General features: G+C 37.5%; 1 protein-coding gene across 10 annotated transcripts in view; it reads left to right on the forward strand.

Annotated features, from left to right (window-relative positions):
• Positions 1-24,849, forward strand: part of COBLL1 (cordon-bleu WH2 repeat protein like 1) — a 159,957-nt gene that overhangs the window by 125,592 nt on the left and 9,516 nt on the right. For 5 of the 10 annotated variants that reach the window (XM_059704245.1, XM_059704246.1, XM_059704247.1 and 2 more), the window contains exons 8-13: positions 10,960-11,110; positions 11,921-11,995; positions 13,264-13,401; positions 16,814-17,048; positions 18,714-18,808; positions 22,490-24,054. In XM_059704245.1, coding sequence (XP_059560228.1) covers positions 10,960-11,110; positions 11,921-11,995; positions 13,264-13,401; positions 16,814-17,048; positions 18,714-18,808; positions 22,490-24,054 — 2,259 coding nt within the window. The remainder of the gene's footprint in view (positions 1-10,959; positions 11,111-11,920; positions 11,996-13,263; positions 13,402-16,813; positions 17,049-18,713; positions 18,809-22,489; positions 24,055-24,849) is intronic. The other 5 variants (XM_059704242.1, XM_059704252.1, XM_059704248.1 and 2 more) reach the window with 3 other exon arrangements.

The raw sequence follows: 24,849 nt of genomic DNA on the forward strand, positions 1-24,849 counted from the left end.
GTAAAACTTAAGATAATTAAAAAAAACATAATAGGATAATTTTGAAATGAGTGTGGATTTTTCTTCTTTATTCTAGTATTCCAAGACTGTGCCTCTCTGAGGTGCATACTGAGTTAATACGACATCACTGAAAATAATCAGTGGTAGGAGTCTTTCTTTACAAGATCTCATGGTATGGAGTTTATTTAGTCTTTCTACCCTGTGACATTGGGATCTCATGGGGGAGACATGCCTTCTTCTGGTAACCAGCTTATAGTAACAGAGGACAAAGCAGAGAGAAGCAGGCCTGATTTTGGAGCCACAATGATAAAAATGGTGGGGTCATTAGGATAATGCCTGGCCTGCAGCTTTGACTCTCTTTCTGGGATGAATGGAGTTGGTCCCAGTTTGTTCCCGTGATCACTACTTTACTTGGTAGAGGGCTTAAACTCAGTTCATCTGTAAATGTTTAGCATTTTCCTACCCTGCCCTAGACACCTCTTCGTCTTGATCACAATGACCTCAAAGAACCATGGTTACCACCGCCCTCTGTCCTTTTAACTTGATCCTGAGCTCTGGTTCATTTTGTCTTTTTTTATTCACGATCTTTGGGCATCTAAAAAATGGTATACATAAGGGATTACCACTAATGTGACTTGGTTACATGCTATCTTAAAGTATGGTGGGGTTGGTAAATGAAAGCACAGATTGCTTCAGGAAAATAAATGTAAAACCTTGCAAGTGTATATAACACGGGTTGTAAAATTTGGGGGTTCTTTTTTTTTCTTTTCTGGTATGAATGGAGAAAGCTGGAAAGGAAGTTTATTGTGGCAGAAGAAGCCCTAGCCTGGCTCCAGAGATAGTCTTGGATTCTCCTAATAGGACTATTACATTCTTGTTTGTCATTGTTATTTTTCTCATTGTCGTCTTTGTCTTCTACCTGGAATAAGCCAATGAACTTCTTTATGGCTTGGGTTTCTCCCAACTAGGGCTTTGTAACTAAATTTCCAAAAGTCTCTTTCAACTCTAATATTATAAAATTATTTTATTCTTCGTTGTCTTTTTAAAATTAATCTTTAAGAAATGAATGTACTTTGTTGCATAGACCTTTGGCTTGACCAGTGTTAATCAGATAGTCCTGGTATTACTCATCTGAGGATTTTAAAACCCTGTAGTACAGTAGCAACATGAAACATTGACAATCTTTTCTTTTTTAAAATTTATCTTTATTGTTGAAAGTATTACTGATTTATCATTTGTTTGTTTGTTTGTTCTTTCCCATTGATCCCCTCCACCCACACCCTCCCCTCCCAGGCCTTTACTATTCTATTGTCTCTGTCCATAAATGAATCCATCTCTAATCTCATTGTTGCCTTTCATAGCATGTATTTTGGCAGATTGATAGGAACATCCTTAAAAATGGCATAATCGGTGAATGCTTACATAGTGTGGATTTAAGAGCTCCAAGCCCATTTCTCTTTTCTGTAATTATAGTCACATGGTACCTGAAATGTCACTCCTATTTCTAAACCCCCTCACTTTCATATGATATGACTTTTTCCTAATCTAAGTTGACTTATATAGCCTAAGACTTTCAGTGCTATACATGAAAAAATCTTAAAACATATTATTATAGAGAATAAGAAAATAGAAGACATAAATTCTAGTTCTGCGGGGAGCTAGAAGGAAGTACTACTCAAAAAGGAAAAGGGTATGTAGAATAAGAAGATTCAGGGCAGCAAAAGAAATTGTCCTGGCCCCAACAAAAATACAGCATTTCCTTTAAGAAATAATCATAAACAAAGAAAGGAAGTGGCACATATGCTTTCATCCAATACAAGCCAAAATATGCATGCATGTATGTGTGTGTATAAACAGGTGTAAAAGATACATAGAAGGTGGGATACACAAATTCCTATGAGGCAATCTAGATTTGTTCGGATTTACAGTGATTGTTTCCCTCCCCAATGTATGTATTGTTTGTATCTCATATGATATCATGCTAGTTTTATGATCAAATTAATAATAAAAATGATTTTTATGACAAAAATCTTGCTTTCACAGCTGTACCTATTTTGCTCATTTAAAATAATACCTCATACTTCTATTATATATGTATTATGTTACGAGAGGCCCGCTACATGAAAATTTGAGCCCTGGGGGGGGTCCCTCAGACTGGCCTGCCCCCTCTCACAGTCTGGGAGCCCTCAAGGGATGTCCTACTGAAGGTTTAGGCCTGCTCCCCATGGAGAACGGGCCTAAGCCGCAGTCTGGCCTCCCTCTGTGGGAGGCAACTGGCCCATCAGGGGAAGGCGATGCCCTCATCAGGCCTCTGCTGCAGCCACTGCTGGGTGCAGCGGCTGTCTGAGCCTTGGCCCAGCCCTGGCAGTGGCAGCCGCTGAGGCTTTGTCCAGAAGAATGTCTGGAAGGACGTCCGGAAGACATCCACCTTAATTAGCATATTACCCTTTTATTAGTATAGATAATAACTGTTTTGAAGTATAAAATAATTGATTTGTTATATAAGTTGTAAAATTATGTTAGAAAGAATTCTTCTCTCAAGAGTTAAGAGAGTTACAGCTTGACTTTCCATTATATAAAAGTTCAGTCATTGGTATATAATTCATAGTCAATTAGATATAGCTAGTGTCAGCTATAAAATATTTAAAAATGTTTTATACCATTGAGAATGTCCAGGTTGGAGAAAGATAACATGAATATGTTCCATAAGAAGAAAAAGATCTATATGAATTTTAAGACAATTTTAAGGGATTGCTTAGGTTCTTTCCTTCAACCACACCCTTCCCACATGTGGAAATAATATTATAAATAGAAATAAAAACCCAAAAGCTTCTAATAGAAATATTCAATATTGAAGTTGAGCCTCTGTATTGCCATCCTTTAATTCAACCTTTTTTCTTATTTTTCTATTTATATTCTTTCATTTAACTCTTCTATCCAGAATATATTTATTTAAATGGCCCACATCTTATAATTCACCTATAATTAATAAGTGATCTAATAACTAGTACAGAGCTGTTACTCAGTAAATCTGCTGAATGCCATTCAATTCTATTTTATTCAGCTAAACTTCGTTCCATTTTGAAGTAGTGAATTCTGATCTGGGTGTGAATTCTCAAGGATTAACTATCTGGCATGCTTTTCAACTTGACCTTGCCACTTTCGCTGGTGTATTCTTTTTCTCTATGCAATATTTCCTTTTCACAGGCCATAAAATTCAGTGATAAGCATTCTTGTTAGAGGTGCAGTTTTCTCTAGTGGCAAGCAGATTTAGTGACTCTAACTAAAGTAAATAATTGAATATCTTGAATTATTAACCAAAGTATTTTTCCCCTAGTAAGCAGACACCTCTCTGTTTTCTTGGTTTGTAAATTCTTTGGACTTAAAAATAATTTAATCTCAACTCCTTTTTCAAAATTTCAGTCATAATCTGACCAAAGGAAATCTATCTTAATGAGAAAAGCTAAAGACAGTTCTAAGCAGTTCTTTCATTTTAGTTGTTCACGTTAAATTTATGAAATATTTCAAATTTGTATACCACAATATACAGCCATATACCCATCACTAAAATTTAACCAACTGGCATTCAATTTCTTTATATACACACATATGTGTGTGTGTGTGTGTGTAATATATATGTGTGTGTGTGTGTGTGTAATTATATATATACATATATATATAAATATTTATACATATATATATACATATATATAAATATATATATATATATATATATATATATATATATATATATATATATATATATATATATATTTCAGAGACGAAGAGAGAGAGATAGAAACATCAATGATGAGAAAAAATTATTGATTGGCTCCCTTCTGCAGGCCCCCTACTGGGGATGGAGCCTGAAACCCGGGCATGTGCCCTGAGTGGGAATTGAACTGTGACCTGGTTCATAGGTCGACACTCAACCACAGAGCCACTCTGGCTGGGCTAAATTTCTTTAAGGTCTGATGAGGCTGCCTGAGGTGACTTAACAGTGGGGAGTTTTTACACGTGAATTACACAAAATGCTTATGCAGTGACCTGGTCACAAGTTCCTGAATGTTGGAGGCTGTGGGGTTTTAAGGGTTATTGTAACTGAGATTAATAATAGGACTCCCACCATCATTGTCACTAAAGCAAAAGTGCAATTTTAGAATAAATATCTCCTTTACCCCTATTCTTTATAATTATACTTTGCTTATTTTATTTACAGATCACTTTCATATACTTTAAGATAGATGAATTATGTACAATAATATTAGCTAATATTTACAGATTACGAACTGTATGCTAGGCACTGTGCTAAATTTTTATGCACTCGTTCACTGAAGCTTCGAAGCCACCTTTGAAGTAGGTATTCCTACTTTTTGCACATTTATAGGTGAAGAGGCTGAAGGTTGCAGCGGCAATGAATGCCTTGCTCCCTGGTTCAAGCCCTGGCAATGTCTCCAAAGCTCATTTGTTTGGTAATCATTACACTGGGCTGCCTTCCAACTTGCAAACCCCCTGGAAGCCTCGCTCCAGCTAGACAAACACACTCAAAATTACTGGGCCAGTCAACCCTGACTGAGGCAAGAATAGAACTGTTGGAGGGCTATGCGGAACATACTCCTGGAGTACAGAGAAACAAATAGGGTTTAAAATTGCTGCTGGGTGGGCTTCGGTGGCCTTTCTTGCCTTTTCTCTTTCTTCTTCTAACACTTTCTATGAGAACTCATGATGGATTTATTGAAATAACTGTGGTAGTTTAGCTAGCCTGCTTTCTGACAGTAGTTATTCTTGGGGTAGGAGCCTCCCCAATATTGTATGCTAGATAAGTGTATTCTACTCATATCCCTCAGTACACACACATTTTCTTGGCTACAATACATTCAGAAACTTTTAGATCTTCTCACTTAGATTCCCTTTCTTTTTCTGCAGGCTTTTACCTAGGAAAGGGATGTCTGTCGTCAATGTAGATATAGAACATCCCTTTCTCAAGGCCCAGGGATTCCTCCAGGGGTAAGGGTCTAAATCTCACAGAATCAAGTTATAGAACATGTGCTCCACCAAAACATTCAGGGCTTTACCCTTCTAAAATGCATTATTTTGTCAAATGTCTTCACAAATGCTATTGAAGTTTTTTAGCATTTGTGAAACAAATGTTTTGTTGTTTTTGACAAATTTTAAAGTCTTTATCCATAGAAATATAAATGTCATGCACAAAAAGTTAGCTTATTTTAAAACCTCTAGGGCAGTGATGGCGAACCTCTGACACGCGAACTCATTTTTTTGGTTGATTTTTCTTTGTTAAATGGCATTTAAATATATAAAATAAATATCAAAAATATGAATCTTTGTTTTACTATGGTTGCAAATATCAAAAAAATTTCTATATGTGACACAGCACCAGAGTTAAGTTAGGGTTTTTCAAAATGCTGACACGCCGAGCTCAAAAGGTTCGCCATCACTGCTCTAGGGTGATAAATGAAATATATGAGTCTATTTTTTTCTGTCTTTGAGTTGTGGATAGATTTAGATAAATTTGTGAGTCTTTGTATATACTAGGTGTACCAGTTGATAATGTGGATTTTTTTCAATAGATGGAGTTACACATATGAATATATATATATATATATATATATATATATATATATATATATATATATATGCAATTTGATATGTATGCTATTTTGTTGTATTGCTCCTTCAGATTACCATTTGTTCCGATTGACGGCACACGCACTTTCTGAGCAGCACTCCAAAACGTATGAGGAAGTGGGAATTTGGGTCTCTGAATGGTCTGCCTCAAAACAAGAACAATTCTATTGGGACGGTATCCACAAATTACCTGAAAGAAGGGGGAATGTGTAGCTAGCGATGGACATTACTTGAATAAAGCACTTTTAATTTTTCTCTTAAAATTATCGTGTTTTCTTTGGGTTACAAAATCCGCATTATTACGGTTAATAATATGGATTAAGTATTAACCAGTTAATAGTCCGGATTATTAACCGATTAATAATGCAGATTAACTGTTAACTGGTTAAAAGTGCAGATTAATTATTAACCAGTTAATAGTGTGGATTAATTATTAGCCAATTAATAATGCAAATTAATTGTTAATTGGTTGATAGTGTGGATTAATTATTAACCGATTGATAATGCAGATTAACTGTTTACTGGTTAATAGTTCGGTTTAACTATTAACCGATTAATAATGCAGATTCTGTAATCCAAAGAAAACACGATAATTTCAAGAGAAACATCAAAAGTGCTTTATTCAAAATAATGTCGATCGCTAGCTACACATTTCCCCCATCTTTCAGGTAATTTGTGGATACCGTCCCAATAGAACTTTTCTTGCTTTGAGGCAGGCCATTCAGAGACCCAATTTTCCACTTCTTTTTTTTTTTAAATATTTTATTGATTTTTTACAGAGAGGAAGGGAGAGGGATAGAGAGTTAGAAACATCGATCAGCTGCCTCCTGCACACCCCCTACTGGGGATGTGCCCGCAACCAAGGTACATGCCCTTGACTGGAATCGAACCTGGGACCCTTTGGTCTGCAGGCCGAAGCTCTATCCACTGAGCCAAACCGGTCAGGGCCAATTTTCCACTTCTTAATGTGTTTTGAAGTGCTGCTCAGAAAGTGAGTGCGCCATCAATCGGAACAAGTGGTAATCTGAAGGAGCAAGGTCTTGTGAATACAGCGGGTGGGTTAATACTTCCCAGGCAACATCTTTTAACATGTCTTTAACTGGTTTTGAAGTGTGTGGTGGTGCATCATCATGGAGCAAAATTACTTTGCCATGTCTTCTGGCCCATTCTGGTCATTTCAGGATCAAAGCGTGGTTCAAATTGATTATTTGTTGTCGGTAGCGATCAGTAATAACGGTTTCACCTGGTTTTAGAAACTCATAATACACAACACCTTCCTGATCCCACCAAACGCAGAGCATTGTCTTCTTTCCGAAGCAATTTGGCCTTGCAGTCGATGTTGATGGTTGACCTGGATCAAACCATGATTTTGTGCATTTGGGATTCTCAAAATAAATCCACTTTTCATCGCCAGTCACAATTCGATGCAAAAAAGACTTTCTTTCCTGCTGTTGAAACAACATTTTACTGATGATTTTTTGTTTTTCCATTTGTCTTTCATTCAGTTGATGTGGCACCCATTTTCCTTCCTTTAAAATCGTTTCCATTGCTTATAAATGACCAGAAATTGTTTGCTGAGCAACGTTTAATCTTTCTGCAAGTTGTTCTTGAGTTTGACATGCATCTTCATCCAATGATGCTTGTAATTGTTGGCTTCAAACTTTTTTAGCTGACCTGGACGTTCTTTGTCTTTCACATCGAAATCATCACCTTTAAAGTGTTTAAACCAGTGTTTACAAGTATCTTGAGATGGAGCATGTTCACGATAAGCTTCCTGAAGTATACAATAACTTTCAGCAGCACTTTTCTTTAAAATAAAGTATCGCTCTCTTTTTTTGGCATGAAATTTTGACATTTTTAACTGTAAAAATATCTATGATGTTAACACCTTCAGGAGATTTGACATGAAGTTTTAAAGCTTGTTTTCAATACAACAAAACAGCACAGCATACATATCAAATCGCATATATATCAACATATGTGCAACTCCATCTATTGAAAAAAAATCTGCATTATTAACTGGTACATCCAGTAAGTGAGTAAGTGTCTTTTTTTTTTTTCTATGCTGTCTGCTTTATTATATTATAACCCAAATTTAAGTACTCTAATTCCCAAACAGATACAATTGTCTGAGAAATTCATGTTGTGACTTTTTACTTGTTACTTTTATCAGGTAATAGAAAAGACCAATAAGTGACAGTAATTGGGAATCTGACCTAAAGGGGAAAACCAGTTTTCAGCATAGAACTCATGAAAGTAATCAGTCAAAACATGGAAAACAAGTTTTCAGCATAGAGCTGGGAAGCAAATCCAGTTCTGCCATTACTGCATGCGTTCAGCAATTATTTATGGCTCACCGACTCCGTTCTTTCTGATAAGCTTCTGTGATAGGAATGGCACGACTTAATGGGGTTTTACATTAGTGAATGCATCAAGAAAGAAAATAACATCTACTGCCTTTGATGTTTAGATCACATATTTTAAAAAGTGACGTGCACATTGTTTTTGGAGTATTTTTGTCCTTTTCTCAAATGATTGCTAAATTTGTTACTTTTATAAATAGCAGGTAAATGTTGTGGAACACAGAGACATATCAGTAAGAATATTATGTTTTTATTTAAACGTAATATTCTACTTAAGATGATATTTAAATACTGCCCACCCATCATTACACTTTTTTCTCAGCTAGTATATTGCCGAGGGTCGTTCTCCTAATTGTTTTAAAGGCCCAAGTAGTATTTGAGGCTCTACTCCATGCGCACAGGAAATGGAGGTGAACCTCAGATTTAATCAGAGTTAGCTTTAGTGACTCTGAATCAAAATCTGGGTGGGAGGCTTCAAGTCTTTTCTTGTTTTATTATAGAGAGGTCTGAAGCGTTCTGGAGCAGGGACCAGAGTAATGAGGGGAGAGGAGAGTGGTGGCTCCAGCTGTTTATCACTTGGTATGGAAGGATTTTAATGGTTAGACTCTAGGTCAGCCCAGAGCCACCCTGTTCTACCTCTTTTGTTAAGAGGAGCTAACCTTTCTAAGAGTTGTGTTCCATCAAGTGCCTGCTGCTGGACCTAACTCTGCTTCTTCTCCTGTGAGTTGACCTAACACAGTTGGCAATGATGACAACTAACTCACATTTTTCTCTTTGGGGTCAGGCTTCCTTTTCTTCTCCGGCAGAAATATTACAATATTACAACATACAAAAATTTGCTACATTTTTCTCGGTGTGAAGCAAGGCATAACAACTGGAAAAAAAAAAATCCTATGAACTAGTTTTCTCCTCTTAGGTATATTAGTACTTGCATTGTCTCATAAATATCGAAAAGACCCACGCTTTAGGTATTCTCCAAGTCCAAGTATATCAAGTCCTTTTATTTACAAATGAAGAGGGGAGTATTTCATTCATGATGACATTCATTCAACAAATATTTATTGAGAAACTTCTATGAGCCAGACAATGTTCTGGAGATAAAGCAATGAGCAAAATAGGAAGGAAAAACATCTTGGCCCTTATGGTCAACCGTAGCAGAAGCAAACGATAAACAAGGTAAATAAGCCAAGTACATGGAATGTTAGAAAACTGTTAAATGCTATTCATAAAGATCAATCGGGGAAGAAGGACAGGAAATGAAGGGGGGTCAATGAGGAACTCATTGAAAAGGTGGCATTTGAGAAATGACCTGAAGAAAATGAGGGGGTAAGACATTACGTTATTAGAAGAGTATTCTAGGCACAGAGAGCAGCAAATGCATCCATCCTGAGGCAGGAGCACTCTGGCACATCTGAGGAGCTGCAGGAAGGCTAGTGTGTCTGGCCTGGAGTGAGACTACATAATAGAAGGAGGTGGTTAGAGGGAGCTAGGGGCCGGGCGGCCAATTGCCTTAGAAGTCATTACAAGGACTTTGGCTATTTTTTGTCAATTGGGAAACTATTAGCAGGTTTTGAACAAAGTGACCTAATCGGGCTTATGTTTTAACAGGATCCTTTTGCTGCTATGTTGAGAAAGTACTGTAAGAAAGCAATGTGGCAGCAGAGTCCAATTAGCAAGTTGTTGATGATAATTTGGGCTGTGTGTAGCCATGGAGCTGGGTGAGGCAATAGGATGTTATGAATGTGAAGTGTGAGAGAGAGGAGATGAGGGTGACTCCAAAGTCACTGGCCTGAACAAATGGAAGAATGACCTGCTCTTTATTGAAACAGAGAAAACTATGAGAGCAGGGTTAGTTTTGATAGAAGGGGGTAGAGGAGGGGTTATCAGAATCTCATTTCCAGACCTGCCAAGTTTGAAATGGTCTTAGATATTAAGTGGAGATGAGATAGAGGCCCAGGATGGAGGCCTAAAATTGGAATATATATATATATATATACACACACACACACATATACTGAGGGGACAGAGAAGATTACCAAGAGAGTGAGCACAGATACTGAAGAGAATATGCGTGTCCAAGAATTGAGATGAAAAGCAACCAACAAAGAAAACAGAGTTCAGATCTGTGAGAATGAGAAATGTGGTAAACAGGAAGTATAAGAGAAAGGATTCTAAGAGAGTGGTCAACTCTGTTTAATGCTGCTAACAGGTCAAACAAATTAGTTCTAGGAAGTAACCACTGATTTAGTTGTAGTGAAGGTCATTGAGGACTTTGATAGAAACAGTTTTAATGGATCAAAGGGTGGGGAAATCTGATTGGAAAGGTTCAAGTGGGAGGTGAGAAATTGGAGACAAAAACTACGAATAACTCTGTTAAGTAGAAAGCAAGGGGACATGGCTCTGGCCAGCCTGATGAGGCAGAATTGTTGTAGGGTCTGCTGACAATCACATGAGCGTGAGCATTAGCTGTGCATACAGTTGTGACCTCAAATGACCTTGCATAGGCTAGACATATAGATTTTTGAAATGTTTGTCATTGATACATTCATGCTAAAAAGAGAAGTATTAATCACGCCAGCTCCCTTAATGTACAAATATTCTTCCCTTTTTTAGCTTTTCTTTTATGTCCAACATTTTCTCCAGATTCTTCTTTGAAAGTTAGTTTTTAACTGTATCATTCAGGACTCCTACACTATGATTCTTTGTTTGCATGTCAGTCTCCCGTCCTGGCCTAAGTTTCTTGAGAAGGCCCATATTTTATTTTCCTTTACATATCCATCTCATAGCCCAGCTCCTGGCACATGGTGGACACTCCATTTACGTTTTTTGAATGAGTGACTTTTATGTTCCATATTGTCATATTATGTGTTTGAGGTCAAGTTAATGTCTTCCTAAAGTTTGCTATTAATTTCCAAATAGAAATTGTGCTTGGTCATTTTGTTTCCCATAGAGTTCCTGTGGAACAGACATAGTGAGGACAGGCTCTCTGAAGCTCAGTAGCACATCCATTGGGAACTCATCTTTGAAAAGGACAAAGCGAAAGGCACCTTCCCCACCCTCCCAAATACCCCTGCATCAAAGTGATGAAAGCCACATGACTGGTAATGTTACTTTTCCCATTAACATTACATTAGTATTGTGTTCTGTTTAATATAGACAGTAAAAATGATATGTTACTAGTGGCCCGGTGCATGAAATTCATGCATGGGGGGAGGGGTGTCCCTCAGCCTGGCCTGCACCCTCTCACAATCCGGGACTGCTAGCTCCTAACTGCTGACCTGCCTGCCTGCCTGATTGCCCCTAACCACTCTGCCTGCCAGCCTGCTCGCCCCCAACTCCCCCCCCCCGCTAGCCTTCTCGCCCCCACTGCCCCCCCTGCCAGCATGCTCACCCCCAACTGCCCCCACCCCCCACTGGCCTGATCACCCCCAACTGCCCTCCCCTCCTGGCCTGATCGCCCCTAACCACCTCTGCCTTGGCCCCACCACCATGGCTTTGTCCAGAAGGATGTCCGGAAGGTCTCCTGGTCTAATTAGCACATTACCCTTTTATTAGTATAGATAAATCATGTCTTTTTATTAACAATAATAGTTAAACTTAGGCTTTTAGTTAAGTTGAATAATAACACTTAGCCCCTAATTATTCTCACTTAACTACCTTTTAAAAATCCGCAACATGACAAAATGAAATGAAAGGATTGTGCAGCTTCATTATCCTAATGAGTATGCGACGATTTATAAATCTGTTCAGAAAGATGCAGCCATTCAGGATTGACTACATGTAGGAATGGAAATCTGAGTAGGTTAGTAAAATGGCTGTCTCTTTCGGAATTATATAAAAGTAAGCTACCAAGGAATTGTTTCTTCTGTGAGTGTGACTTGTTTCCAATTTGTGCTGCTTCTGTGCTCTAGCCCTGCGGCCAGTGCCTGCAGCTCCTACGGACAGTGTTGCGGAAGCAAGCTCCCCTGAGGGGCTGCCCAGCCCAGGTATGTATTCACCTTTACTCCATATCATGGAATTAAGGTGAAGGGTCTTTTGTGACAATTGAGGAATGAATCGGGTATAATGTTCTGTATATGAAAGGGGTACTGATGCTTTGACTCCATTTCCCAGATTTTATATTATGAAATGAAAATATTTTTCCCTGGGGTTAGGGCATGAAATAAGCACATTCAAAATTTTAGGTCTGGTTCCTTGAGTCAGTTCCCTACATGGTCTCCTGATTTTTCCTATGTAATGTCAGGTTATAAGTTATTAATCTCCTTTTCAAGAATAATGACATATCTTGGTGTGTTCAGAAGAAAACTTACATGAAGATGTAAAGCACCATTCTTTTTGTAATTCAATTGGTCATCTATTTTCAGTTAAAACATAGTTCATTCTTTTCTTTAAAAAAATTTTTTTTTACTCTTTATTGTTGATAAAACACCATTCTTCATGCAACTGTCCTAAGTATGAATTTAACATGCAAAGTGTTCAAATCTAATGGTAAAAACTTGTTATTATGAAATATTTTTACTATATGTTCTCATTTTAGATTCCCAATAAATGAAATTCAGGTAAAAATAAAATAATTCAAGCTGATTCTGTTTCCTAATATTTTGTAATAAAAGCTACTTATTAGTAGCTATTATAAAAATGAGTAAGATAAATTTCTTAATCCTTAGACTTAATTTAAAGTTAAATATAAATGAATATGATGAGCTAATGATGTATAATCAAAAATAGATTATTATTATGCCAGTAGGATAATTCCATAGGTATGAAAATTGCTTAATATAACCTTACCTAGTTTTTACAATTCATATTCACAAATACAGGGAGAACTCAGAAGCACCCAAATGTTCCTAAATCTTTTATATTTAGATGATATTTAGGAGTTGGAATTTTGACACATCTTACACAAAAAAATTCTCCTCTCCTCTCTAATTAAAAGTATTACCGTTAGATACCTAGTAATGATTTTACCTAACTTTACCCAAAATGATATTAATGATATCATCTATTTCAAAAAAGAAAATTTATTACATTATATCACACAATATAAGTGAAATAAGAAAATTCAGAAGTATTAGAAGAAAAGGTATACTTGCTATTCAAACTTTGCTTGATATCTATTTCTCTTCCTTTTTTTTCCCCTTTTACCTCTTCTTGTTTAATGCATGAGTAATTGTGAGCTAACAAATCTGATTCCTTCCGAAATACTTCTTGGTCTCTGCCTGCCTTAACTCTTGTCTAAGTGCCATTTCCACAGATTTTCCTTCTTTGGCAGAAGCCTCACTTGGCCCTGGGCTGCCCAGTCATGAACAGTGCACTGTGCCCAAAGGGGCAGACGACATCTCTCTCGTGGAGTGCCCTGAAACGCCCGAGGCAGCCGCAGCATCTCTGACATGTAGGTGACCGGGCCTTTCTTGAGATGTAAGATGAATGAAATCAGTGGTTCTGCAGCATTTCAGTTCCTCTTCTATTTGGCTTTCTTCTTCTGTGGCAAACTATTTGAACTTTATTACTTAACTATAAAAAATACATGTTTTTCTTTCTTGAAGTTCTCTTTTGTTACGTAGGCATGGCTTATTTCCTGTAGTATTGCTTTTGATTGGGATTTTTATTTTTAAAATGTTGGAATTATTTTGTGACCAGTGGCAAAACTTTATAGTTAGGTAGTACTTGAATGTTATAAATATTTTCTCAATTTTTCAGTGACTCCAATTTTTCAGTGACTCAGAAAGAGTCCTTATCACCTCAAAGTGGTTATTTAAAATTAGTATATTATCATACACTGCTTATAGGAATGTACAATCGTGTGGCCAGTTTGGAAAATAGTTTGGCATGTTTTTGTTTGTTTGTTTTAAATAAAATTTAAGCATTTGTTTTCTATATGGCCCAGCAATCGCACTCCTAGCTATTTTCTCAAGAAAAATGAAAACTTATGTGTACACACAAACTTCCTTGTGAACTATTATAGAATTTTTATTCATAATTGCCAAAAGCAGGAAACAATTCAGTGTCCCTAAACTGATGAATGAATAAAAATAACTGGTTGGTCCATACATCAGAATACTAACATCTATCTGTAAATAGGAATTAATAACTAATTCATGCAACAACATGGATGAATCTCAAATGTATTATGTTAAATGAAGGAAGCCAGATTAAATGGCTAGATGCTGTATGGTTTCATTGACATACTGTCTGGACATAGGAATAATAATTACCAGGAATTGGGATTAGGGAGTGGGGTTGATCACAAAGAACATGGATTGTTTTGTGTGTGTGTTTTTTTAATCCTCATCCAAGGATATGTTTTTATTGGTTTTTAGAGAGAGAGGAAAGAAGAGAGAAAGAAACATTGACGTGAGAGAGAAATATTGATTGGTTGCCTCCCATATGCGCCCCAACCAGGGATTGAACCCACAACCTAGGTATGTGCCTGACCAGGAATTGAACCTGCAACCTTCTGATGTATGGGGTGCTGTGCCAACCAACTGAGCCACCAGACCAGGTTCAAGGCAGGGGGATTTTGGAGGTTGGTGGAATTGTTCTAAACGTTGATTGTGCCGGTGGTCATACAACTATATATCTCTGTCAAAACTGGATATTTCAACATATATTCCAAAAGTGATGAATTTTTTTAAAATATGTTTTATTAGTTTTTTTACAGAGAGGAAGGGTGAGGGATAGAGAGTTAGAAACATTGATGAGAGAGAAACATCGATCAGCTGCCTCCTGCACACTCCCTACTGGGTATATGCCCGCAACCAAGGTACATGCCCTTGACCGGAATCGAACCTGGGACCCTTGAGTCTGCAGGCCAATGCTCTATCCATTGAGCCAGGGCTCCAAAAGTGATGAATTTTACTGAATGTAAATTTTACCTCAGTTTTTAAACATGAAAAAGAAAACAACTCTGCCTGGCAGCAACTACAATAACGTCTGGCCTACTTAGCACTTTTTTTTCTGAATGAATTTTAAAACAGCAACTCACCAGGCTAGATTTTAATGTAATATAATTCTACTAGAGGCCTGATGCATGAAATTCGTGCAAGAGTAGGCCTTCATTCCCCCGGCTGCCGGCACTGGCTTCCCTCCAGCACCCAGGACCCAGGCTTCCCTCTCAGTCCCAGCTTTGTCCAGAAGGTCGTCCAGAAGGATGTTTGGAAGGACAGCTGGTCTAATTAGCATATTACACTTTTATTATTGTAGATTTTATCACAAAGAGGTATTTGTCAGATAACTTTGCCATTTTAATCATCTCCAGGAAAAACATACTAGGATCCCAAAAGTAGTGAAATTTTAAGCTTTAATAACTTATAAGTAAAATGCTACAAACTTAGAAAATCATCTTCTGAAAGTTAATACTTACATTTCATTTAATGTACTATATTTTGTGAGTTTTAAATTATTTTAAATATTTTCTTTTTCAAATTTGTTATCTAATTGAGAAGGACTGGAAAACTTAAAAAACTATTCGACCTATATAAAGCTAAGTAAGTAAAAAAGAAATGTCAATAATCACACTTTTAGGTTATGTTTTTATAATATTTTAACATTTATATTTTGGATGTTGTTAAATCTTAAATCTTCACTAAGAATTTGAGCACTGTTGTTTCCACGTGAATATTCTTCCTCTATAACTTTTGGAGCTGAAATATGATAGTTGTGATGTAACGTTTGTGAAAATTATTCATCTTTCACAGCCCTTAACCCATTTTTTTTATTGTAGTCCTCAAATATAGCCATCATATAAGTCTATAAACCCATACAAAAACAAACTTGATTTAATACTTTTTAAAGCTTGAGGAAATTTGTACTAGCTAATCAGCCAACTGTGAAAGCTTTTTTGGATTAGAATTTTTAAAAGGAATCACAGTGGGAATGCAGACTGGTGCAGCCACTATGGAAGACAGTATGGAGTTTCCTTAAAAAACTGAAAATGGAACTCCCATTTGACCCTGTGATCCCACTTCTAGGAATATATCCCAAGAAACCAGAAACACCAATCAGAAAGGATATATGCACCCCTATGTTCATAGCAGCACAATTCACCATAGCTAAGATCTGGAAACAGCCTAAGTGCCCATCAGTAGATGAATGGATTAGAAAACTGTGGTACATCTACACGATGGAATACTATGCTGCTGTAAAAAGGAAGGAACTCTTACCATTTGCAACGTCATGGATGGAACTGGAGAGCATTATGCTAAGTGAAATAAGCCAGTCAATAAAGGAAAAATACCACATGATCTCACTCATTCATGGACAATAGAGACCATTCTAAACTTTTGAACAATAATAGATACAGAGGCAGAGCTGCCTCAAACAGATTGTCAAACTGCAGCGGGAAGGCCGGGGAGGGTTGGGGGGCAGGAGGTAGGGGGGTAAGAGATCAACTAAAGGACTTGTATGCATGCATATAAGCATAACCAATGGACATAAGACACTGGGTGATAGGGGAGGCTAGGGGACTGTCTAGGGCGGGGGGATAAAATGGATACATATGTAATACCCTTTGTAATACTTTAAGCAATAAAAAAAAAAAATAAAAAAAAAAATAAAAGGAATCACAGACTTTTCTATGACATTTAATAAAAGGAAGTCTAAATAACTATTTAGAATTATATGTTTGAGATAATCTGATTATATGTTAACATAATTATTCATCATTAGAAAGGTATTCCATTATTAGTTTTGAACCAGAATTTGAGTCTAGCTAATTTTTGTTTTAAAAATTCCTTCTTTGCCAGGATTGTATAGCATGATTGAGGCAAATTAATATTTAGGATTCTATCTTCATTTCTTTGTAGCTGGAGTAAGCTCTGATTACAGTCTTGAGGAGATAGAAGAAAAGGAAGAACTGAGTGAAGTGCCTAAAGATGAGGCTGAAAATATTTCTGGGAAGTCACAAGGTAGTCCTTTTGGACCTACCGATATAATAAATACACTGAAAAGTGATCCTGACTCAGCTCTTGGCAGTGATACTGGAGAGTCCTCACAAAACTCCAAAGAAGAAAAACAAGAAACTAGAAACACAGATGGACAGTAAGTAGTCTATGTGCCAGAAAGGTGGTGGTGGTTTGTTTAATTAATACTAGTCTTCTGGAATATAGATCTGATATTTTAAATGCAAAGTATCGCTTACATGCAACTGTTTGTAAATTAAATCAAATTATCTCTGTGTCAAATAAACCATAACATGTAGTTAATTTATATGACTCAAAATAAAAGTTTTGTTTATTTGTATTGTATGTATTTTACCTATTACCTATTTAACCTAAATGAAACATTTAATTTTCAGTTTTATGAAATGCTCCTTAAAGATTTTTACTGACTTGTATATAAAACAATTCCACATATTAGAGTATGATAATCAATTACCAATATTATTTTTATAGTCAACTTTATGATACAAAGAATGCACTTGCCACTTGATCCCAGGAATTGAAAACTATAGTACAGTTCATTTTCATTTTGTTAAAAATGCCATACCATGAATAAAGATGAAGTTGATTAGACAAAAATAAACCATCTTCATCAAAGTTTTGCTATAATTTTCATGGGATTACCTCCAAATAAAACTCTTCTATCACCAATAAACTCCAGTGAGGTCAGTCCACATTCTGACTTGCCAGAAGTGAACCATGTCATATTATGCTCAGTGAAAAGTCAGTCAGAGAAAGACAAATGCCATATGATTCCACTTATATGTACAATCTGAAGAACAAAATAAATAAGCAAAACAGAAATAGCTTCATAGATACAGAGGACAGACTGACCGTTGTCAAAGGGGAGGGTGTTGGGGGACTGGATGAAAAAAGATGAAGGGATTGAGAAGTATAGATTGGAAGTTAAAAATAGTTTGTAGGGATGTAAAGTATAGCATAGGAAACATCCTATATAATAAAAGGCTAATATGCAAATCAACCAAATGGCAGAATGACCGGTTGCTATGATGCATACTGACCACCAGGGGGCAGACACTCAAGGCAGGAGCTGCCCCCTGGTAGTTAGTGCATTCCCACATGGGAGCGCTGCTCAGCCAGATGCTGGGCTCAAGGACCCCTCCGCAATGCTAAGGACCCCTTGGGGGATGTCCGTCGAGGGGGTCCCGGACTGCAAGAGGACTCACACCAGGCTGAGGGTCACTCCTCACCCCCCCCCCACCAACCAATGCACGAATGCTGTGCACCAGGCCTCTATTAGTCAATAATATTGCAGTAACTACATATGGTGTCAGATGGGAACTGAAAATATTGAGGGGAAACACTTTGTAAAGTATAGGATTGTCTAACCACTATGTTGTACACCTGAAAGTAATAATACAAAATAATATTAAATATAAACTGTAATTGAAAAATAAAATTTGACTATGCCAGATGCAAGATTAAAATGTTTCATTTATATTCCTTTTCTTTAAAAGACAAATAGTAATGACAAAAAGACATTGTTTTGGGGGAAAGTATACATTTTACAAGGTTTTTACATCTTTCTTTATAACATGACCCCCAAATGCTGCTTATATAGCAGCATATATAGCAGCATTTCTCCTCAGTTGCATTTTTTTCTTTGCTATTAAATTTTCAGCATTTGGCAGAAAAAGATGATTATTTTAGTCCATCTGTCTTTGGAAATTATTGCCTGTTTTCTCATTGTGCGTGCGTGTGTTTGAATAGTTTCGATATATAACATACAATATCATTTTTGCAGAGAACCACACTTGATGGTATATAATCCAAGAAATGAAGAGAGAGTAGTTGACAATGTAAGAAACTTGAAGTCATTGGGCCCAAGTCAAGGGAATGGTAAGTTCTAAAATCACTAATAGCCAACACTTTCATAGCACTTATGTGCCAAGAGCCATTCTTAATTCTTTATATATATTAACTCATTTAATCTTGTATGTTAACTCATTTATGAGCATTATTATCTTTAGTCCCATTTTATAGATGATTGAACCACAAAGATATTACATAACTTACTTGAAGTACCACAATTATTTAGTGGTGGGCCTCAGATTTGAACTCAGGTGATATTACTCCAGAGTCTGCTTTTAACTGCCATGTGTACCCCTTTTGTCCTTGTGGTTAAATGTTAGAGGTTATCTGATCTAGAGCTTAAAGATGTATACTCAATGCATACTTGTGATTTACTTCTCTTTTTTCCTACATGTTGGTTAATTTAAATATATATGTTTCCGATTCATTTTCCTCATGGTCTACCATCCCGAGATACAATACTGAGTATTTTTTTAATAATTCCCGCTTTTTTTTTTTTTTTTTTACTCAATTCAGTTTTTTTGTGATGTGGTAGCTGCATTTCTATTGAGAAATCATGATTTTAAAGCTGCTTCCTTATTCTTAAAATGATAATCAAATTAAATATGTTTGGCTAGATTTTGGCATCAAGTTAGTGGTAGGGTCACAGGTGCACTTCTGTAATAATACTTACTGGCATTTGCACTTGATTTTTTGCAATGACCTTTGTCAACTCTAGGTGCTTTTTCAAATAAATAAATTCTGTTGTCCTTACAGTAGTTTTATTCTGTTTTCCTCTTTTATTTTTTTTTCCCTATCCTGCATACTTATATAAATCATCTTTTCATCAGGTCATAGATATTGATGTCAGTTTTGAGTAGGGGAAGGATAATACAAAATAAACATTCTCCTTCTACTGACTATTCTTGAAAAAAAGTGGCCTGCCCATTCATTGACACTTGGTTAGCATCATAATCAGGTATTTTTTATGATGGACTGGGCAATACATTCAGTTATGATTCTAAGTGTCCGGGCCTGACAATCATTTGGAATAATCATGAAATTTTGATTTGAAATTCAGTTAGATGATGGTAAAGTAGGTATAACCCACCAAAAAAAAAAAAAAAAAAAGTGAAAAATAGAAATTTGGATTTCTAAGTCAATAAATTAGAGTTTGTTATAGGGATTTCATTTAAAATATATTTTTAGGTTGATGTACCTTCCTTTGGAAAGTGTTTCTATTGCGTAACTAAGATATATCTCTATTCAGTGGAAAATGAGAAATAAGAGAAGGAAATACATTTAGGCCAAGAACCATTTCTTATATACTTCTTATATATCACTAGAGGCCTGGTGCACGAAATTCGTGCACTGGGGGTAGGGGCGGGTGGTCCCTCAGCCCGTCCTGCACCCTCTTGTAGTCCAGGACCCCTCGGAGGATGTCTGTCTGCCAGCAGTCAGACATCCCTCTCGCAATCTGGGACTCCTTGCTCCTTAGCCCTGCCACGGAGGTGGGAGAGGCTCCTGCCACCCCCACTGCGCTCACCAGCTGTGAGTCTGGCTTCTAGCTGAGTGGTGTGCCCTCTGTGGGAGTGCACTGACCACCAGGGGGCAGCTCCTGTGTTGAGCGTCTGCCCCCTGGCAGCCAGTGCACATCATAGCAACCGGTCATTCTGATTATTCCACCATAACGGTCGCTTAGGCTTTTACTATATAGATTTACTAGTGCCAAGGACCATTTCTTATATACTTCGGTGCTCATAGCAGCATTGAGAGGAGTACTTTTCCTACAGATATTAAATATAGTTATGAGCCAAATAAATGAGAGCAAAGGCCGATATGTGCCTCTTCCATGGTTCTTAATCACATGTGCTTAATTTTGTAAATCACAAAAGTTAATAATTATTTATCATTGAGAAAAGTCACTCATGTAGAAAATACATATTCTTATAATTAGTTGCATTTTATTTGGGGAGAATAAAAATGAAAATTATATATTTAATATGGCAACCTTGCAGCATAATATAAGATGTAACTACGATGACCAGTAAATTGTACAGTTAGGCAGGCTTTAAAAACATGATACTTTGAAAAAATTGTTAGTATACAAATTTTCCTGGCAACATGATTTTTTTTGCCAGCATTTCTTTTTCTTGCCTTTTTTTCTTTTTTTAACGGAGGAAGTAGTTTAAATATCTCATGACACCTTAGGCAGTGAAATTGATCTTTACCGTATACATGAAAGTGAGTGATGATAAAACTATAGAGAAATACTTGATACCTTTTCACAGTTTGGCTCCCAAGGCTCACATTTCACTTGTGCTATGCAAACTACAAGATTGAAAGGAGGCCTCTGAGGATTTTGAAGATGGGGGCTAGTTGGTCATTCAGGAGAAGTGATTCTTCTGGGCATTTGAATAGAGGAGCACAGTATATATAACTCAAGCATGTTGCTCAGGACTAGACACATGGTGCATACTCAGAAACCCCTGCTTCTTTTCAGATGTCTCATTCCATCTCTTTGCCATCATGTATTTGGCTGGCAACTGTTGCTTTGTTGATGTAGACACTGGCAAATGATTTTTGTTTTTAGGAAGTCTGAATTAGAATTAAGAGGAAACGTAGTACAGGGAGAGGGGGGCTGTTTTCTCTATTTGAACTCTGAGAAGAATAGGTCGTTTTTCCCCCAAATGAAAAAAACCACATGATCATTTTTATGTAGTGAAATCACTAGTATTATGACTCAAAACACAGTCCCTTTCAGAGAGGACACTTAGTTAACAACTCAGCCAATATTGATTGTGTTTTTACTTTAACTCTGAAAGGTAATGTTTCTGTTGTCTGCCTTATTTAAAACTGATAACATTTGCTGGGATTGCTTCCCCTTAATTTTATATATAAAATAATAAATGACAGAAGAGAATTGAAATGGAAAAACATAAAGAATAAAAAATATATTTTGAATGTGTTAATTTCTTTTGTCATTCTTAACAATGACTGTGATATGAAGTCTCTACTTATAAGAAGAAACATAGCAATGTTCTATGGAGTGCTTGCTCTGGGCAATATCCTATCCTAATAAGCATGTTATATAAATGATAGAGAAAATATATACTTGACTCCTAAACAACATGGATTTGAGCTCCATGGGTCCACTTATATACATATTTTTTCAATAATATATAAAAGTATATTCCCTTCCTTATGATTTTCTTAATAACATTTTCTTTTCTCTAGCCTACTTTATTTTAAGATTACCATATATAATGCATATAACATACAGAATATGTGTTAGTCCATTGTTTAGGGTATCAGTAAAGCTTCTAGTCAACAGAAGGCTATTAAGCTTCTGGGGAGTCAAAAGTTATATCTGGATTTTTAATTGTGTAGAAAGCTCAGCGTCCCTACCCCCTGTGTCCTTCAAGGGTCAACTGTAATACATACTTTCACGTTTTTACATCTGAGCAAACTGAGGCTCAAAGGGTTAAGTAATAAGTTGTGATCACAGATTATAATTAGTCAAGCCCGCTTACAGATGGGTTCCAGACTCGGGTCTCCATGACACCAAAGCCCATGCTGTTTTCATTAAATGCAACTACCTGATTTTGTGTAATGAGTGAGCTGACAATTTTAAACCGACCTAATTTAGTTTGGGGAGGCAAGCATTGCAAACTGAAGTTTTTCTATTTTTTCTTCCTAATACTTGATGATTTTTTCTTTTTCTCTCAGTAGATCAAAATGAAATAACTGTCACTTCAAGGAATACGGAAGATCATATGAAAGACGGAGTGAGGAGAACAGAAATCAATGGAGGAGATGTTGCCAAAAATAACAATGTGGACCTGGAAGTTGACAGACTTCAGGCACATAAAACTGAAACTGCTAGACGTGACAAGGAAAATCATCTAGCTGCTTCATCAGAGCCAGGCCCAACACTGAATCAACCCCGTGCAGAAAAGACAAAAATGCAAGATGCAGCAATCCAGGCAACTCCTTCCTGCAACAGTTTTGATGGGAATCACCGACATCATCATTTGTCCGACTTCAAAGTTGATGAAAGTGTGCAAACTGCAAGTAACAACAAATCAACTCAACATTCGTCTTTAAGTCCACAAGGTTCCGTGGACACCTCAAGAGAATTCAGGAGACAGGGCCCTCTCACTGTACATTCAGAAGATCAGCTCACCATGAAAGATCCAATGTATGCACATGGTAATGATGCTCCTGTAGACGAGATTAATAAAAACTCAACGGCTTCTTATATGAAGAATTATCCACTCTACAGACAAGACTACAATCCCAAGCCAAAACCTTCCAATGAAATTACAAGAGAATATATACCCAAAATTGGGATGACTACTTATAAAATAGTGCCGCCCAAGTCCCTGGAAATAGTAAAAGATGGGGACACAGAAACCTTAGGGTATGAAGATGATCAAGACAGACATTCTTTAGGGAAAAAGCACATGCATGAGAATGTGAAAGAAACTGCAATGCAGACAGAAGATTTTGTTATTTCTGAAAGTCCAAAGGAGCCACAGCTAGACCTTAAACCCAGGCCTGCCCTGAGAGCAGAGCGTAAGGGGCACAGTGTGGAGGGCGTGCCCCACAGCCCCGCGGCAAATCCTCTGAAACCCACTCCCAGAACGACGAGAGACACTGGCACGGCTCCTTTTGTGCCAAACTTGGAAGACATAAACAATATCTTAGAGTCAAGACTTAAATCTCGGGCTTCAAATCCCCAGGCCAAACCAAGTTCCTTTTTTTTGCAAATGCAAAAAAGAGCTTCGGGTCAGTACGTGACATCTGCAGCCGCCAAGAGTGTCCACACTGCCCCTAACCCTGCTCCCCAGGAGCCCCCGAGGAAGGAGGTGGAAAGGGATCCGAGGCCTCCTCCAGAGCAAGCGCCTTCTCCCTCCAGTAAGACAGCTCGCTCGCCTCCGCAGCCCCGCGTGAAAGACGCTGATGGTGGCCTCAGCAGTCAGAAGCCTCCCGAAACCTCTCCTCCTCCCCCTGTGGCTCCCAAACCTGTTTCTCTTCCCACAAGTCAGTTGGCAGCGCTAAACCTGAAGACCCTGACAACGTTCGGTGCCCCGCGACCTTACTCGAGCTCGAGCTCGGCGCCTTCGCCCTTCGCCCTGGCCGTAGTGAAACGGTCTCAGTCTTTCAGCAAAGTGCGCACCGAGTCCTGCAGCGAGGGTGCCTCTGCGCCTGCGCCCAGTGACGCGGAGGAAGGGCACAGTCCTGCTGTGGGCACACCTGTGGACGCCCCACAGCTCGGTGTGAGTAATAAGGTAAATTTTACCTTTTTAAAAAGAAGGGCTTCTTGTACAGCATGTTGATATGTTTGTGTATTAAATCTGAATTCATATTAATCTATTATCAAACAACCTGCTGTAGAAAAAAAAAGTTTAATACACAGAATCTGATATGTACTCTCAGAATTACTATCTATAATAATAAAAGCATAATATGTTAATTAGACCAGACGTCCTTCCGCATGACCTTCCAGACGAAGCCGGGCCATGAGGGAAGCCTGGGTCCCGGGTGCCAGAGGAAAGCTGGTGCTTGCAGCCGGGGAAGGAAGGCCTACTCTTGCATGAATTTCGTGAATTGGGCCTCTAGTAATTCATATAATTTGATTGGGTATAAGGCCAACATATAATTATATTCTCAGCAAATATTTTAATTTAAAATTTCTTTGCTCCTACATTTGTATAGTGTACTAGTTTATAGTTCTGACCCTATTTCCCTGGGTTTTGCTTATCTTAATTTGTTTATAACTTTCTGGATGTTCTGGTTTACTTTATTTTTTTCTCCAATTCTACATAATTGCAAAAATAGTTTTAATTATATAGAAATATAGCCTGGAGGGCATGGCTCAGTGGTTGAGCATGGACCTATGAACTAGGAAGTCACGGTTGGACTCCTGGTCAGGGCACATGCCCAGGTTCCAGTCCTGATCCCCAGTATGGGACGTGCAGGAGGCAGCTAATCCATGATTCCCTCTCATCATAGATGTTTCTATCTCTCTTCCTCTTCCTTCCTCTCTGAAATCAATAAAAATATTTTTAATATATGTATTTATA

The sequence above is a fragment of the Myotis daubentonii genome, chromosome 7 (assembly GCF_963259705.1).
Source record: "Myotis daubentonii chromosome 7, mMyoDau2.1, whole genome shotgun sequence".
In the NCBI taxonomy this organism is placed as follows: domain Eukaryota; kingdom Metazoa; phylum Chordata; class Mammalia; order Chiroptera; family Vespertilionidae; genus Myotis; species Myotis daubentonii.